This window comes from Diadema antillarum, unplaced genomic scaffold (genome assembly GCF_040938485.1).
Source record: "Diadema antillarum isolate AM-2024a unplaced genomic scaffold, OU_Dant_1.0 seq00000217_RagTag, whole genome shotgun sequence".
NCBI classification, from domain to species: Eukaryota; Metazoa; Echinodermata; class Echinoidea; order Diadematoida; family Diadematidae; genus Diadema; species Diadema antillarum.
The window spans coordinates 345470-363516 of NW_027271272.1; the positions used below are offsets into that span (position 1 = coordinate 345470).

Genomic DNA, 18047 nt, shown 5'->3' on the forward strand with positions numbered 1-18047 from the left:
TATCATTTAGGAACCCTTCAAGGTTGAGGTGGTGGTGCCTTGTGAGTTCTCAAAGGATGACTTTCAGACTTTTACTTTTGAGCAACTATAAATTGGTCATTCTGGGTACAGAGTTTTTGAATTTGCAGTGATTGAGATGAGGATGAAGAATATTTTCAAAATTTATAAAAAAATTACAATGAACAAGGATGATGACATAGCAGCTTAACCATAAGAATGCCTGAGTGGGGGCTGAAGGAAGCAGAACAAAAGAAGAAAGCATGCATAAATTCTACAAAGGCGAAATTGTTAAGAAAGCAATATGCAATGGAATTACATCCCTGCAAGTCTGAAATATGTACAATATATGTGAGCCTCCCATATCATCATCCTTGTTCAGTGAAATTTGTTTTGGGTTTTTTCAGAGTATTGGTTTCTCCGATCTAGTACCACGATAAATTCCACAAATCTAAACGTGCATCTGTCAATTTATGTACTACATGATGTGAAAAAATGAAAATCGTCTGGACTTCCCCTTTAAAAAGTGACAAGATACATTGTAGTCGTTTACTGCTGCACAGTACTGTGTAAAGAAGCGAATATTTCAGTGTCCTTTTGCCAAATACGTTTGTGGTGTTTCCATGTACTATTGTCTCAGACTTCCGGAACAGCTGCAGAGGATGTTCGGAGTATAGCAAAATGAAAATGTCTGTCGGAACAGCACGTACAATGTACCTGTTTGTATATATGTTGATTGTTCATCGGTTAGGGATGACATTACTTCACGTTGATGAGGACATAACTTCATGTTCATGTTGTTTTTTAATCATACTTGTAATCAGGAATGATTTCTCTTCCATCTTCTTCCTTCAATATTCATCAAAAACTTTGTTGTAGCCGTGACTCACTCTTTCGCATCAAAATCTTGTTTGCCCCATTCAATTTTTCTCATCCAGGGGAATTTGCCGTGAATGATTGACATTTTTACCAGTTAACCCTAACTAGGCCGGGGGGGGGGAGGCCTCCAAGGCCCCCCCCCTCAACGTTCCGCGCGATGTATCGCTATCGCTAAAAGCTATCGCTGCGATATTTCATGGCTTTTTTTCTTTCAAGTCTCCCGCATCTTTTGACACCAAATTTGCGATGCCCGAGCGCGCGGTTCCAAAGTTCCGCATAAATATGTACGTGCATGTCATACCAAAAATTGCTCAAAAACGTGAATTCGTGTACAATTTCAATGTAAACTGTGCTTAACCCTAACTAGGCCGGGGGGGGGGGGGCCTCCGAGGCCCCCCCCTCGACGTTCCGCGCGATGTATCGCAATCGCGAAAAGCTATCGCCGCGACGTTTCATGAAATTTTTCTTTCGAGTCTCCCGCATCTTTTGACACCAAATTGGCGACGCCCGGGCGCGTGGTTCCGAAGTTACGCATAAGTATGTACATGCATGTCAGACCAAAAATTGCTCAAAAACGTGAATTCGTGTACAATTTCAATGCAAACTGTGCTTACTGGCAAATTTCATAAAAAGCATAATTATTTTGGTGTTTTATTGATTAAAATCAATGAATAACATATTTTCTTGTTCGGAGCGATGTCGCGGACAAATTTCATCGAAAAAACAAAGAAATACATAAGAAATTAAAAAAAACAATAAAATACTTAAGAATTTTTTCTGATATCACAATTTTTTTTATCACATTTGCTAAGGACACTAAAGAGAATATTTACACAAAAAATGTGCCTGTTTTGAGCTTTATTTTGTGATTTATACCAAATAGCCTGATTTTATGCATTATCATGCATAAATTAGCATAATTTAGCATAAATGATGATTTTTTGAAAAATTAACTTCATGGTATATTAGATTACATCATAGGCAATGTGTGTGCCAATTTTCGGCGCGATCGCGCGGTCAACAGCCGAGATCTGGAGGGGGGGCCTGGGAGCCCCCCCCCCCGCTCTATCAACTACCTAAATAGCCCGGCCTACATTTGTAGTTAGGGTTAAAGGCACATTTCATAAAAGCATGATTATTTTGGGGTTTTATCGATTGAAATCAATTAATAACATATTTTCTTGTTCAGAACAATGTCACGGACAAATTTCATTGAAAGAACAATGAAAAACATAAAGTCGAAAAAACAAAGAAATACATAAGAAATTCAAAAAATAATAAAATACTTAAGATTTTTTTTTCTGATGGCGCAATTTTTCCTCTTACTTTACTTACTTAAGGACACTAAAAAGAATATTTACACATAAAATGTGCCTGTTTTGAGCTTTATTTAGTGATTTATACCAAATTGTCTGATTTCATGCATCATTATGCATAAATTAGCATAATTTAGCATAAATGATAATTTAGAAAAAAAATTAACTTCACGGTACTTTAGATTACGTCATAGGCAATGTGTGTGCCAATTTTCGTCACGATCGCGCAGTCCTGGGAGGGCCCCCCGGCTCTGTCATCTACCTAAATAGCCCGGCCTAGTTAGGGTTAATGCCACATTCATGGCAGATGCTTTGTACCGCAGAAAGACAAGCTTTGCCAACTGCACTTCAGCCGCTCATATCCAGAATTTAGTATCCCAGACTGAAAAATTCTGCTGGTATTCAAGAGGACCCCGTGGTTGCTTCAAAAACATTGTTTCCATATGCCTGCAGAAACTGTCAATTTTTTGCAATAAAACGAAAGCACACACATGCCTAAGAAATATGTGAAGTAATGCTGTGATAACATGATTTGAATTGGGTAACGAAGAAAATGCAAAACATTAGCTAGACAGGTACACTGACAGTATTGCAGTCTCTGAGCACATCCAGTTGTAGTTGCTGGTTAATGGATTACAATTTGGGCCCTAGCAGTTTATTATCAGTATTCCATATATGAGAATGAATCACATGCAGCTTGTTGGGGAAAAAATGAAATGCTGCTGGTACTCCTAGGACATGATTGATTGTCATGTAATGTTGTAGCTACCCACTACTGGACAGCGAGGACGCTTCAGGAATAAAAGTTGGGTATTCTCATCTAAATTCTTTTACACTTTTGATCTCGTAATGCTCCAAAACAACTCATTATCCTGGCAAATTGTGTCAGTCAAGCAGGTTTCTTAGAGGACTCTTTACAGGGGCAGATCCAGGAATTCCGTAAAGGGGGTGGGGGGGGGGGGGAGTGGGGAGGGGGCGCAAACAATATTTCTGGTGCTACTTCCGGGTTTCATCCCTTTTTTTTTTCTTTTTACATTTGTATTCCTTTTGTTAACTAATAAAGAGGGGGCACGTCCGGTGCGCCCCCCTCTGGATCCGCCACTGCTTTCTAAGCAAATTCCAAATGGTGGAAGATAAATTTTGAGCCCTTCTGAGAACTCAATTTACCATTAACCCACAGCTGACAGGATCATGGTGGGGATGGGGTCCTGTGTGCTCTTAGTCTGTGAGGATTTCAGACCCTCGAAGGGAATGAGTTCATCTCTTCAAGGGGATAAGAATGGCTGTGTTAGTGATAACTTCTTACACATACTCTGATATATTTCAGGGGTGTATCCAGGAATTCCGTAAAGGGAGGGGGGCACCTTTACAAAACTAAAGGGGGCACACTTACACCCCATTTTTGTCTTTTTATTTCTTTTGTTTTAACAAAAAATAAAGGGGGGCGCGTGCCTTGTGCGCTCCCCCCTGGATCTGCCACTGTATTTGTCTATGTGTGTTTGTTTTCTTTTACAGCTATTTGTTTCGGAGAGGTTGGATGTTCCACTCGCTATAATTCTATATGATAGCTGTTGTATGTGAGACAAATATGATACAGTTTTTCATGTACAGGATATTTTGCTGTTGCTTTTTCTTTCTCTGCCCTGTGGCCTGCTTACATCATTCATGTTCACTTATTTTATTGCATAAACTCTGGGCGTGTATATGCTTCTTTCACTTATGGCTGGTTTGCAGTTCTATTACGTGAGTGTTCAGAAATTCATAAAGGCATGTTTTTTAATTGGTGACTGTATTGAAAACAAAAATATATATATATGCTGAACAGTGATCTTATGGTGAATGCTTTCTTATAAGCCTATGATGATAAATCCTACCATTCAGGTATATTTTATAGTATGAGGTAATATCTATTTTGCTACTAATGCCATCAATATGTTTTACGTGAGCGAACTTTATACTGACATGAGTTAATTAATATTTCTATGTTCCTCCTTAATTCCAGTTTTCCAGAAGCCTAGTACAGTAATATATTTGTGCAGGTTGGTGTACCCAGATTGTCAAACAGTTTTGTGTGTGCTCAAGTCTTGTTTGCCAATGCAAGAAGCAGCAACACTTATGCTAGTCATAATGTTTGTATGTTTGTTTGTTTGTTTGTTTTTCTTTCCTATCGGCTTAGTTAGAATTTCTGGAACCATATAAACTGACAACCAACCTGGTAATTATGCAATATGCTAATGCATTTCATAATCTGTACACATACTCTCTCCCTGTACAATACAGAGAGAGAGAGAGAGAGAGAGAGAGAGGAAAAATATAACAAACAAATGGGAACGTGTATGTAGGGCTTTTCCATGAACATAAAAAAAAAAACCAGCACCAACAACAAAATCAAGTCACATGTCTTTATCTGGGTCATAAAAGTGCTACCGGATTTGACCATGTCTTTGTACATAGGATGTTTACATTATCGGAAGTCGTGTTCAAACACCGGGTGAAAAATGAGAGTGAAAGAAAATAAAAAGTTCTGTTTGCTGCTGTTGCTGCTGTAGTTATTTCCCTTTTTCAGAGAAATCAGCAGAAATTCTGGCTTGTATTGTGATGTTTTTCTCCTCTATGAGGCCATCATATACAGTGTTCCCTCATACTAAACTTCACCAAATTCTGAAGAGCTGCCATTCTGTATTATAGCGTGTTTTCTCCCTACTTTCTGTCCGTTTTCTTTCGCCGCCCTCGCGCGAAGAAAACATTAATTATCTTTGGAAATTGTCATGTGAGGGCGCTGTCAGGTCAACAATGTATCGGAAAGAAGACGGATCCAGGTGACAAAGAGATTATTGAAACTGAAATGACCTTGTCTGTGGTGGTTGCTGCTATCGGCAGAAGGACATTATTAAAATGACCGTTCTTTGGCCCAAAAGTGACATCCGGCGTATCCTTCTGTTTCCTGTGGTGTTTAGTGGTGTAATTTGTGTTGCTAGAATATCCCTTGCGGCTTCAGAATCGTATGGATGTTTGACTGAGTTATGGTATGTTAGTTTGCGTGTGTGTGTGTGTGTGTGTGTGTGTGAGAGAGAGAGAGAGATGGTGTGTAAAATATTTGGATATGGTGTATAAAATGTATTTGGGTATGGTGCGTAAAATATTTGGATAGATTTAAATAGTAAAAGAAGTGTTTTAAAGTTAATGTATTTGATTGGTAGAGGGCAGTTGGGGTTTGGTTAGGAAATATAACATTATTAGTTTTATAATGGTTCAAATTTATGCATTTTTACTTCTCCGTGGTTTATCGTTGACGCCTGTTTCTTTTTCTCCGTTGCTTGTTGCCATATCGCCTATGATTTGTGATAATATTAATTAGTATAGACAAGGAGGTGAGGGTTATGTGCGATGAAATATCATTATGGAACTTTAAAGGCAATTTTATTGAAGTGTAAAGGGTTGTGATGTGAGCGGGTACCCTAGAACTACGGGAAGGGGGAAGAGTAGGTCAGGAGTTGCCTTTTTCCCCTTTCTTTCTTCTCTATGTACTTTTTCTTCTTTTTCTTTTGTGTGTGCGTACGAGTAAGTTACTATAGGTTTCCCATCCATTTTCGCACTTTTGTCATTCAATTTCAAAGATTTATTATTCAATTTCGTCCCAAGAAGCACGTGGAACGCAAATCCTAACTTCAATTTCGTCAATTGTCATTGTAATTCGTTTTTCGTCAAACATTTTCGAAGACATAGCATGCAAAATCGTCAATTGTCATTCAAATTCATTCCTCCCGCTGACGGATCGTGGAATGTGAAGATCAAATTCGTTTTTGTTCACCCAATTTCATTAATTTTTCATTCAAATTAGCCAGATGTTGTCGTATGCGAGACGGTACGTCTGTTTGTATCAGTGTGTACTCGGATTGCTTGAAATTGTGTGTGTGTCTATATCTGTGGTTCTGTGTGTGTGTGTGGGGGGGGGGGGAGGGGGGACACTTGTGTGTATGTTAACTTCTGAATGTAAAATGTGAACGGTTACAGAAGAAATATACATGAATGACTGGGAAATCACACCGCATAGAGATATGAGACGAATATGAATGAAAATTTAACGAAAACGATTGACATTTAAGACTAAATCGATCCTGCTGTTTTGAGTGCTGCGAGTGAGACTGACGAATTTGAACTGTAAATGACAAAAATGTATGCCAAATGACTAAATTGAATGGAGTTTATTTGAAAATGAACGACGAAAGACGAATTTGAAAGTAAGATTGTCCTATTCCCGACATCCTGCGACGAAATTGAAGTAAAAATTTGTGAAATTGAATGAAAAAAGTTTGAAAATGAATGGGAAAACCTATATACAGGTACATAGTATGAATTTAAGATAGGACCTATACAAGTATGTCATGATTATAGATTGTTTTTCGTTTTCTGAGTCATAGTTGATTGGATACTGTTGCATACATTCAAGCTGAATGTTCTGTTATGTTGTATTATTTATAAGGAATCAAATAAAGATTACCAAAAAAACAAAAACAAAATATGTTTGTTTGTGTGTGCGTGTATGTGTGTGGAGGAGGATTGGTGTAGTGAGAGTTCGCAGTGAAGACGGGCTTTCGTGGACGGTATGATTTGGTGTTAAAGGGACTGTACAGTACTGGTTGAGGTGAATATTCATGTTTTGAACATTCCTAAGTAAGATAATGAGAAAGCTCTTGTGAAATATGAAAGAGCATGTGATTTTAGGACGGATTCAACGTTTATTTGATGAAGATTGGTTTTCAAATGGCTGAGATATCCAAAAAAGTGATAATAATAAAAGGCGACAGGCCACGCCTTTTATTGGGATCTCTTTGTTTTACCCTGTTTTTGGATATCTCAGCTATTTCAAAACCGATTTTCATCAAATAAACTTTTTATGCCCCTTAGAATTGCATGCTCTTTGACATTTCATAGAGTGGTTTCTGAATATCTCACAAAACCTTAAATGCTAAATTCTCACCTCGACCAGAACTGTACACACCCTTTAACGACATTTCGATGTTGTTGATTTTTATCGAATTTGGCCTCTTATGCTTGCAATCGTATTGTGGGCACAAACAAAAACGTGACCTAGCAGAATATAGTGATGAAAGAAGCAAAAGGAGGGGGCAGTATAATATTACTATTAATTTGTCAACATTGTATATAAACTCACTAACTGAGGAGGTCTAAGATCTCGGGTCGAAAGTTGACAAGCCCATCTATGGAAGTTAAACATGAAGTTAATACAGTCCATTACTTTTGACCAAACGAACAGACCCTTGTTACTGTTTGACATCAATCTATATAATAAAGAATGCGTGTGTCAGCGTGTACGTGTCTATACCTTGTTATGTATAGACATGGCTCGAATTTCTGAAAAGGGTATATAGCTTAAACCAAATTAATCGTCCTCAATTTCTAACTCAATGGGGATAATACTAGTTTTATCAATTCGTTCTTTTTTCACTTTCAAAATCATTCACTCACACACTCAGTCAGGAAACTGTCATACACTTTACACGGTGCAGTCTTGTTTTTCTTTAGATTGCTTTATTAGGCTTTGCACATGATGCACAACAGGCAAGTTGAATTACATGAAAACATTAATTACACACCTTACAGTTCATTTCAGTCACATTTTGAGAATTCCAACACCACTTCCAGAAACAGTTCGGTCGAGTACGTATTACCTACATTATCCGGTTGTACCAATTAACATTATTGGAAGACGGAATTTCGAATTAACCATACAGATTGATTCATATTCCAGTCTTTCTATTTGTAAATTATATTCTCCACCAGTTTTAAATCAGTATCACACGTCTTTCCGTACTACACCCTCGATGTCTATATTTTGTCTAAAAACAATTATTCCCGTGATATTTTTTTTTCAGCGTAGCATAAATACAGACAGTACCATGATAAAGAAATACATACAGTATAAGAAAATATACAGTTTGGTCACAATTGTTATTGTTTGTTGTAGTTCTTACTTAAATCTGATCACAATGTACATATATAGGCTCTTACTCTGTTCGTATAAATATAACTTTCGGCAAGAATATGACATACTAACAAGCGTTTGCCACGTACTAAAAAAATGCTATCAAGTTTTAGTCTGAAATTCCAGCTTGATTGTAACACCTGACGGACACTGTAATTTTCTCATCAACCAAGAACCCAAAATAACATTTTAATGCTCAAATTATTGCAATCCTGTACATTTTACGAACAAACGCATATCCATTTTTAGTCGATATTGAATACATCGACACACTGCAGAAACTTAAAGCTGTATTCAGTCCTGCCGAGCTGAATGAGGCTACAATTACACCTGTTGATACAATTCGCACCGCACGTAGGGTGAAGACCATTATACGTAACACCTCTAAGTGAACGTGTTGTATAAGATATCACAATGTATTCCTGCAATTATTTACGAATCAAAATTGCCAAAGCTTTCTGAACACTAGATGTCCAGATCCTCCTTGCATTCGCCGCTGGTAGGTGGCATATAAAGAGATCTCAGCACTCCTCCACATTTACACTGGGGATAAAGCACCCTCTATCATTGCGTCATCTCCCCTTTGGTTTCGGGGAGGGGAAGGGAGTATAAGGAGGGGTACGTCTCCACTCTCAACGTGCGATCGTTGCTCATTAACGCTTTTCATCAATGGACAACCAATCCGTCAACAGCATCATTGACAACGTAGATAATTTTCAGATTTTACATTATCAAAATTATTAATCATTATACTTAGATGTAATTAATGTATTACAATAATGATAATACAATTCAATATTGTGCATGATCTTCCTTCATCAGTTCTGCGACTTTGCTGTATAACACTGCAGTAGTACTTGACGACAATCTTAAATAGAGCAAACACTACTATTCACACGAAAACTGGAAACATAATTATCATAGTAAATTTCAAGCGGAAGAGTCTACAGATTCAAATACACATTGAATGACACAAACACCCATACAGTTCATGTTACTATAAACTATCTTCCCACACTCACATCGACATTGCATATCAGTTTTTCTGCCTTTTTAATCCCGCGTTCTGCTTTTTCTAAACGGAGCAGCGTTTCAGCCTCATTATCTTAACAGCTTTCAATCTTTCATAAATCTCGTTTAGTCTTTGCTACGTAGCGTATATGTTTCCGATACCCCCTTTCCACCAACGAACCTAAAAACGAAGTACAAAAAATGGAACAGCTTTTACGCGAAATTTACATGCGTATTGTAACTACACCCGGCTCAATCGCAAACGTAAAACTTCGCTGGGCTTTGACGAAAACAAAATTTCAATAGCAATTATACATCTTTCGTAACGGGCAGTGGGTGCAGCCCTAAACCGCATTTGTTTGGTTGGTTGTTTTTAAGGAAACTAAAATACAAAAGTAAGGCAGTTCTGGACTGGTATATGAGCTCGACTCTACTCGTAAAACGAGACACAGTAACGAGACAAAGTGGAATAAATTTCAAGAAAGCGTGAAAAAAGAGATAATATCATACAAAAGGCAGTGAATGTGAAGGAAATAAATCGGCACCTGCAAAGGAACAACTGCGACAAAATCGAACGGACAGAGTTGTAAACTTGAGGAAAAGAAGAGTTGCACATTGAGATCATTGACAAAAAGAGAACCCTATATTTTATGTAAAAGTCGGTTATCTTTAAAAAAGGAAACAATACTTGTCTAATTTATAAGGTGCGTGTCTTATAGGTTTGCATGATGTTAAAAACTCCTTGGCTCATGTAGACAGGATATATAACTTTAGAGATGCTGACAATCAGCTGTCGGAATCACGAAGAGTCCAAAACGGAAGCAGGAAGATTTATTTCATGTTAGCATGGTTACGTACATGCATCTGAGCGGTCAAAAAAAAATGATGAAAAGGTGAGAAAGGCCCTGATAAATGCTCTTTTCCAGATATGAAGAAATATTGCCATTGTAAGGAAGCCCCCTGCAAAGAATCTGAGAGACTAAGCAGCTCTATAACTTGCTACAGATTGATTTACTGCGACATATATATAGCATGAATTAATTCGTAAACCTCAAGTCTGCAGTTGCTGATCTATCATGAATCTGTTCACAGTTGTATTTTTCCTGTTACGGTCGTGTGTTAAACATGCATTTTATTCATTTTCTATATTACTACACAGATAAATACAAAAATGCGCGGACCTTTGTATTTAGATCATTCTAGCTCAACTACATTGTAGGTTACATCTAGATATGAAAGAGGGAGACGGAGACCTTTGACAACTTATGTGTCCATTCCAACAATTTCAATCTTTTAAAATTTTTGACGACTGGACTCTTACGGTTTGGGAAAAACCGGGATCATTTCGTACCATGATTTCCAAAAAGTTGTTCATGATTTTTTCTAACAATAGAGCAAAGGGAAATGCATGAAAACTATTATTGCCCAAGAATGCGTATTCATGCGAATTTGCTTGACGATTAAGGAGAAAGTAATGACTTCTTTCAAACAACACAAGCAACGTGAAATGCATGAAAACTGTTATTGCCACAGAATGCGTATTCATGCGATCTGCTTGACAATTAAGGAGAAAGTATATGACAGATAATTTGCTACTGTAACAGTACGTTTCATTTCCATCAGTTTTTGTCCGTTCGTCTGTTTGCTTGCATGTTTTTATCGCTGGATATCATCAGTATTATGGAGGGGATGTGAGAATTGTGTTGCTGACTTACGACGTGTTACGGGTTTCATTCATATAGCCTACGTTGTGGTAATGACGGATATTAGGAATCGACAAAATGGTTATTTTCATTCTGGAATTCATACACAGAAGTTTCCCTCGTCAAAATAATGCTGAAGCACACTGAAAGGAAACATTGTATGGCAAAATTTATGCTGCAGGGAGTGCACTTTGTCAAAAAAAAAATAGTGAATAACATGAGAGAAAATTACTATCCACATGTGAAGCTCGTCAAAAACAGATCATAAATTTTATAAGGACTAAAATATAACATTTCTTTTCTTTTCTTCTATTGATCGTCTGTAGCAACCAGCCGCGCGGGCTTCTAGGGAGATTGTGATTGCGTGTCACTACATTGTCTTGCAGCCAGCTGTCGTGAAGGTGTGAGGGCGCTGTTCCATCCATGAGATGACGTCAGCCATTAATTTAAACGTTGTAGCACACCAGGTTTAACCCTTTTGCAATCTCGTCTCGACATTCCATTGATATTGCGGGTGGTAGTCTTGACCTAGTTCGTGTTTAGGGTTAGTAGGCATTCCTTACGTTCATTGCTTGCTCGCAAAACACACAACGACTAACTCCGCTGTTGTCACACTTTAAACACTTCATTCTGCATGCAAACTTGCATAGTTAGCTCACACATTTGCGATCACGTACACTCCGGTAGTATGTACATCGTTTGCTCCACTCGGAAGACGGAAGAAGTTGACGTTTCCATGACAACTCCACCGATTGGAAAAGGGTAATGTGATAGTTATAACGAGATTGGCACAATATGTCCTGCCGTGAAGTTCATCAATCTCAACTTCAACACAATGTACATGATGCGCAAGTGACATCTTCGTCCTGCTCAGCTGGTGTAGCCCCTCCCACCGTCAGGAAGTATAGCTCCAATGTCAGAATCATAAGGTCATAGGTCACAAAAAAAGTATGTTCACTTGCACTTTGATACACAGCACGCGCACCGCGGTATAATGTTTTAGTAACTGTTCCTGTTTCCGGTGTCCCGGGTACTACTTTCGGTTCGGTGCTGTGCGGTTTTTCCAGGAGTTGTTTGCGAACATCTCAGTTTATCGTCACAGTCGATTCTCCTGAGCCATATCCGATGCTATCCGTATCGTCCTGTGCCATGGAGTTGACCAGGATCTGAGTGAGATGAAATATCACACAGCAGAAATGAAAACACATAGAAAGGCTGTCATACAGACTAAAACTTAAATAATGTAATGCACTTACTATTAGGATGCAACCTAATGTACTTATTAGCTTGCACCAGGCAGTGATGCAACGGATAAAATACAGCATAAAAAGTATTGACGATGCATGCAGGCGGCTAATGGGATAAAGATACCCCCTTCACAATCAATAATCTTCTGGTGTCTTCTCGATAGAAAGAAAAAAAACAGTTTTATTGTTCATTACTTTTTCATTTCAAACGTACTACTATTAAGGAATTAATCTTTGAGATTTAGCAAGACCACAAGACTTCTGAATTTTACTGAGGCAAAGATGTGGGAACAAAACTTATTGTGTGACAACTTAGTGTCAAGTTCTCATGATGTTGCATTGGCTATCAACCCCCATCGACTTCTACCCCCCCCCCACACACACACACGCACACGATAGAAAAATCGTTCTTTACAAACAAATAAATCGATTGAAAAACAATACACACCTTCTTAATTTTGGAGCTACTGATGTCACCACGGAGCCTTAGAATAGCCTTCAACTGTTTCCTTGTTAATTCAGGGTGTTTCTGGATCAGGCTCTGAAAAAAAAAGGAAGCTTAGTAAGTGGGCATGACAAATAAGCATATCAAATAGATATATTCTTTTTGCATATTCTGCTAGTACTTTACTATTTCTCTTCTTCTGCCAACTTTGATTATAAACCATTTTGTGTTGTATATATTTTGTACCTGTAACTGGCGCTGAAACTTAAAAAATTAATTAATTTTGAACGGATTGTCCGATTTTTCTCAAACTTTCACTGAAGGGTTCTACTACAATATTGCAGCATTCACTCAATCCAAACACATTATTATATACACCTGTACATGAATGAACTTGTCCTTTAAGACTGTCAGTCAAAAAATTCCCAACAGCTGGAAAGGGCAAGCTATAGAAAAAGGCGAAACAATTTCATAAAACAGAACCAGTGGGTCCACGAGGAGTCATCGACGGGGGAGGAGGGGGAAGAAAAGGGAAAAAAAACAAACAATGTGGTTGATGCTCACCGTTACCACGAGATCGATCATGGACTTGTCAGCCAGTCTGACGACCTCGGCCATCCGGCAGAGGATGTTCAACCCGGACATGCGAGCCTAAAATGATACAATAAAGAATAACATAAGAAAGGATTATAAATGGAAATCCCAAAGAGTCACTGGGTACGTGAATTGATAGTTTAATAAACAAGTGAGATAGATACTCTCTTCCATCTCTCTATTATGTCTGCCTACGGGTACACATAAACTCACAAACACACACACACACACATACACACATATATATACAGATAGATAGATAGATAGATAGATAGATAGATAGATAGATAGAGATAGATAGATAAATAGATAGATAGATAGATAGATAGATATATAGATAGATAGATAGATAGAGAGATAGATAGAGAGATAGATAGAGTTAGATAGATAGATCGGTAGATAGATAGACAGATAGATAGGTAGATAGATAGATAGATAGATAGATAGACAGACAGATAGATAGAGTTAGATAGATATGGATAAATAGGTAGATAGGTAGATATGTATTATGGATGGACACATATCCTTGGCCCTGTTGCATAAGAAGATGTCATCAAAGGTAAATCAGTTATCAACCTGTCAGTATAGAGATATATGCAGAGATTCAAAATTGACTCTCATGTTTGATTTTAGCTTTTATGCACACAGGGCCGTGGTTTTCAAGCGGAGTGGGAAATCAGCGCAAGAACTTCCATCAGTACAAAAAAAAAACCACAATTAAGTATATCGTCCTACATATAATTATAGGTATACATCGAGAAATATATGGGACATCGCTGCCTATTTGTTCCTCGCTGGTTTTGGCTAACAAGGTAACCCTGGCGATGAGTGTTGATGGGGCTAGTATTTTACCACGGACATACAACCACCGATCTCTAGAGACCACTATTGGCCCATTCACGCTGTACAAAAAAGGGAAGCCACCGCGCCGCCATATTACCAGGCACACTCATTGAGGACTTCTACAGAGATTACAGAGTGATGTCGAGAGCTCCCTATACAAGTGCATGGGCGATGTGCGTGGTAAGATGGCGGCGCGGTGGCTTCAAAGCAATAGGCCGATGAGATATTCAGACACATCCTGTAAAGAGATCAGTGCACACAACACACCTGACCATCCCTAGTGACACGGGCTAGCGTGTTTTCCACCTGGTCCATCTCCAAGCAGATCTGGTCGGCGGCGTCCCGGCGGTCTTTGGCGTTCTTGCACGTAATACAGACTCCCCTGGACAATGATGAAGGCAAGGTCGAAATGCAATGAGTTGACTTATTAATGATATCTGAACTTTTCTCATTTCCCTATCTCACCATTATATTTTCATCTTCGAGTGCCCATTGAGCTCTTTATCTAATCGATTTCGCGCAATATAAATAGCAAGAGAAAGAGAATTTCTGTTTAGACATGGTCAACCAGTGCATTATGGGAGGAATTCAGATTATGACAGCCACGTGACCCGACAAGGCTTCGAGGAAACATAAAATAAAAACAAAGCAGCAGAACGAAACTGACAAACACTTACGAAACACAAACTTGTTCCGTGGGAGATGAAAACACACTCCGAAACAATTAAGAGTTTCAGCAAAATTGAACATTATACCTGCAATTCCACCTGGGGCTCGTTTTATCAAAAGATAAAATCGATTACAAATTCCCTCACCACACAGGCTGCCATAGACTTAGAGTTGAAATCAACTATATAATCAATTTTAACTCTTCATAAAACAGGGCCCTGAAGATGTTGTCGAAGCCACCACATAACAATGTAACCATCGATCATTTTACAGATAAAAAGTGGTATGATCCAACACTTTGCGGAAATGTTAACCCCATTTAATTCTTGACTATCATGTACTGTAATGTTTCATAAAATTACATGAAAATGCAAAAAAAGTACAATAACAGTGTAAACAATACTTCAGTGGATAGAAACAGATAGACAGACAGACAGACAGACAGACAGAAGACACAAGCAAACAATAATACGATTAGACAAAAACCGGAAGTATAATGGGTATGACCAGCTTACTTTCTGGAGAATCCCTTTGAGTACTCGACCCGCAGGTACTGTTCGAGTCGGTCTGGCCAATCACTGATGAGCACTCGTCTCACGTGACTCGTGTAGTCGATGATGAGGTCGCACACATCTCCAACGCACGACGTTTTGTTGATGCCGAACCTGAGGAAATATACACAGGAGTTAAGGAAGTTTGTCAAATATAAACATATATTCACGTAGATATCCACACATACACCAACAAGTACATACACAAACACCTTTTCGATTATCTTTTTTTATCTTTTTCGTAACAGATTGGGCCATTGATGGGGCATTGCTTCCGTGTTTGAAATTTTGTGTCCGGCCATTTGATTTCATCTATATCTGAATTGATATGGGAAAATGCATTACAAATGCAAATAAGCCATCATTGCAGACTATGTCAGATTTACATCGCTGTCTGAAATGAGGATAAATAAATTTTCTCTGTTTTTATGAGACGTTATTTGCACGAGCAAGAAGAAAATTCGCCGTTGAACTGATAACACTGGTATACTGCAATTCATCCTACACAGAAATGGCGTTACTGTATGTCTATGCAATACCTGCAAAAATACAATCATGTTTGGAAGTATGGGTCACGAAGATTTGTCTGTATTGACAAGACAGGGCACCAGGTAGAGAGAAATGTTTATTATCATTTTTAATAGTCCAGGTCAATCTGCAAGCGACGAAAAAGTACTAGTAAGCGCTGTCATAGACTATCGCATCAAAACACAATGTCATGCACTAGGTAATGAGTAAGGGGACTGGGGCGGGTGTGTGGAGTACCTACCACTGCTTGGTGCCGACTTGCTTGAGGAGTGGCTTCATTTCGGCGTAAAGGTCGTTGAGGAACTTCTCGACGCTGCAATAAAAAAAGAACGAGACACGATTAAAATCTATGTTCAGTTTCTCTGGGTAGGCCTAGCTGTGTATACAGACTTGAGTAAAGGCAAACAAAGCATATAATCAGAATAATTCAGTTGTTATCATTTTATTTGTACAGCACTCACGGAGGAGGAAAAGAAACGCCACGACTAAAAACTAGAGGTCCATCCATGGTGCAGGAGATGAAACTTTAAGGGTCAACACTTGCACCTCCCAAGAGCATAGCATAAGGAATGAATTCCTAAGGAGCATCATAATCATGTCATGATGCATTCAAATGACTTCAGATTTAAGCTCCAACCAATCATATTACACTTTATTCATGATTGCATATAACACATGTTTATTTTTCATCTCAATTTGGCAGTGTGGTGTTGTACTTCTCTCTCGGAATGGAGCTCTCTCGTATGGAAAGTGACATTCATATAAAATGTGGAATATGGAACAATGAATAAAGAATTGACTCGCAGCCATATGTCCTCGCTGTGTCACGCATCCCATTCTTCCTTGCTATTGATAGTCATCTCCATTGTTCATCAGAATCTTATCTTTCCCTTCCTCCTCCTTCTCCTCCTCCTCCTTCTTCTCTTTCAGTCTTTGGATATCCTTAACTCTTCCCTATCGACATATTCATTTTGAAATGTAATCCTTGAGTATGGCATCTCCATCAGCAACACCATCACAAACACGATTATCTCACCAACAACAATCATCACCATCATCATCGTCCTCACTGTCATCATCATCATCTTCATCATCCTCATAACCATAATCATCACCACCACCACCATCATTACCACCATCATCATCATCATCATCATCATCATTTCATTTTTCATTTCATTTCATTTATTTCCACAACTTGCACAACTGGTTAAAAAAAGAAAAGAAAAAGAGAATGAACAATACAGGACAACATGTCAATCATAATATGCAATACAGGGTGTGGAGGAAGAAGCAAAGGCCATTGACCTGTCAAGGCTTCTCCCTAGTAAACAGCAACAATTATGACACAATACCAAAAAAAGAATAACAAAACAAATCAAAACAAATCAAAACAAGACAAAACGAAAACTACTGATATGTACATATATTAGCATAAAGGAAATTATTACAGGAAGGCATTATTGCACGTATATGAATTTACGACATATTCTTTATATTTTCTCTTGAATGCAGATATAGAGACACACTGCTTAATATCATTTGGGAGACTGTTCCATTATCGTCGTCGTCATCATCATCATCATCATCATCGTCGTTATCATCATTTTCATCATCTTCCAAACCATCATTGCTTTATCGGAATTGTCATTATCATTATCACAAATCATATCATTCACCTTAATCACCATCATTATTGTTATCATCATCATTTCCATATTATGAGACAAGAAGACAAAACACCAGTCCCCGCGTATATCCTCACCACTCGTCGGCCAGCGTCCTCATCGTGTTGAGGGAGTAGGTAAAGTCGTCGACTTCCTCGTCGTCATCGTCCACGGCTTCCTTCTCGGGACTCTTCTTCGGCACCACCTTGTCCTCGACCGAAAAAGGTGCCTTCTTGGCCGTCGGCGTCAGTTGCTGCTTGAAGATGTGCGAGCAGTCAATGATGGTTAGGAAGTTATTCAGCGCCGCACCCTATGTTCACCGGAATCATAAAAAGAGAGAGAGAAAGCATGTGAGAGATACTGGTGCAAAAAAAAAGTTGACCATGTCAATCGTAATACCCAAGGACAAACCAAAGACTGAATCTTCTAGAAGGTTAATCTTAAAGAGACTGTACAGTTCTGGTTGAAGTGAGGATTTAGCTTTTAACGTTTTGCGAGATATTCAGAAACAACTCTATGAGATGTCCAAGAGCATGCAATTCTTTGGGGAATCAAAAGTTTATTTGACGAAAATCGGTTTTGAAATGGCT

At 38.5% G+C, this 18047-nt stretch overlaps 1 protein-coding gene across 1 annotated transcript in view; it reads right to left on the reverse strand.

The window, feature by feature from the left end:
• Positions 1-11272: 11272 nt before the first annotated feature.
• Positions 11273-18047, reverse strand: part of LOC139729104 (exocyst complex component 3-like) — a 64631-nt gene continuing 57856 nt past the window's right edge. Inside the window, exons 15-21 of the mRNA XM_071640031.1 lie at positions 17556-17767; positions 16032-16103; positions 15227-15376; positions 14310-14424; positions 13170-13256; positions 12609-12701; positions 11273-12079 (exon numbers count right to left, since the gene is read on the reverse strand). Coding sequence (XP_071496132.1) covers positions 11999-12079; positions 12609-12701; positions 13170-13256; positions 14310-14424; positions 15227-15376; positions 16032-16103; positions 17556-17767 — 810 coding nt within the window. The 3' untranslated portion in view covers positions 11273-11998. The remainder of the gene's footprint in view (positions 12080-12608; positions 12702-13169; positions 13257-14309; positions 14425-15226; positions 15377-16031; positions 16104-17555; positions 17768-18047) is intronic.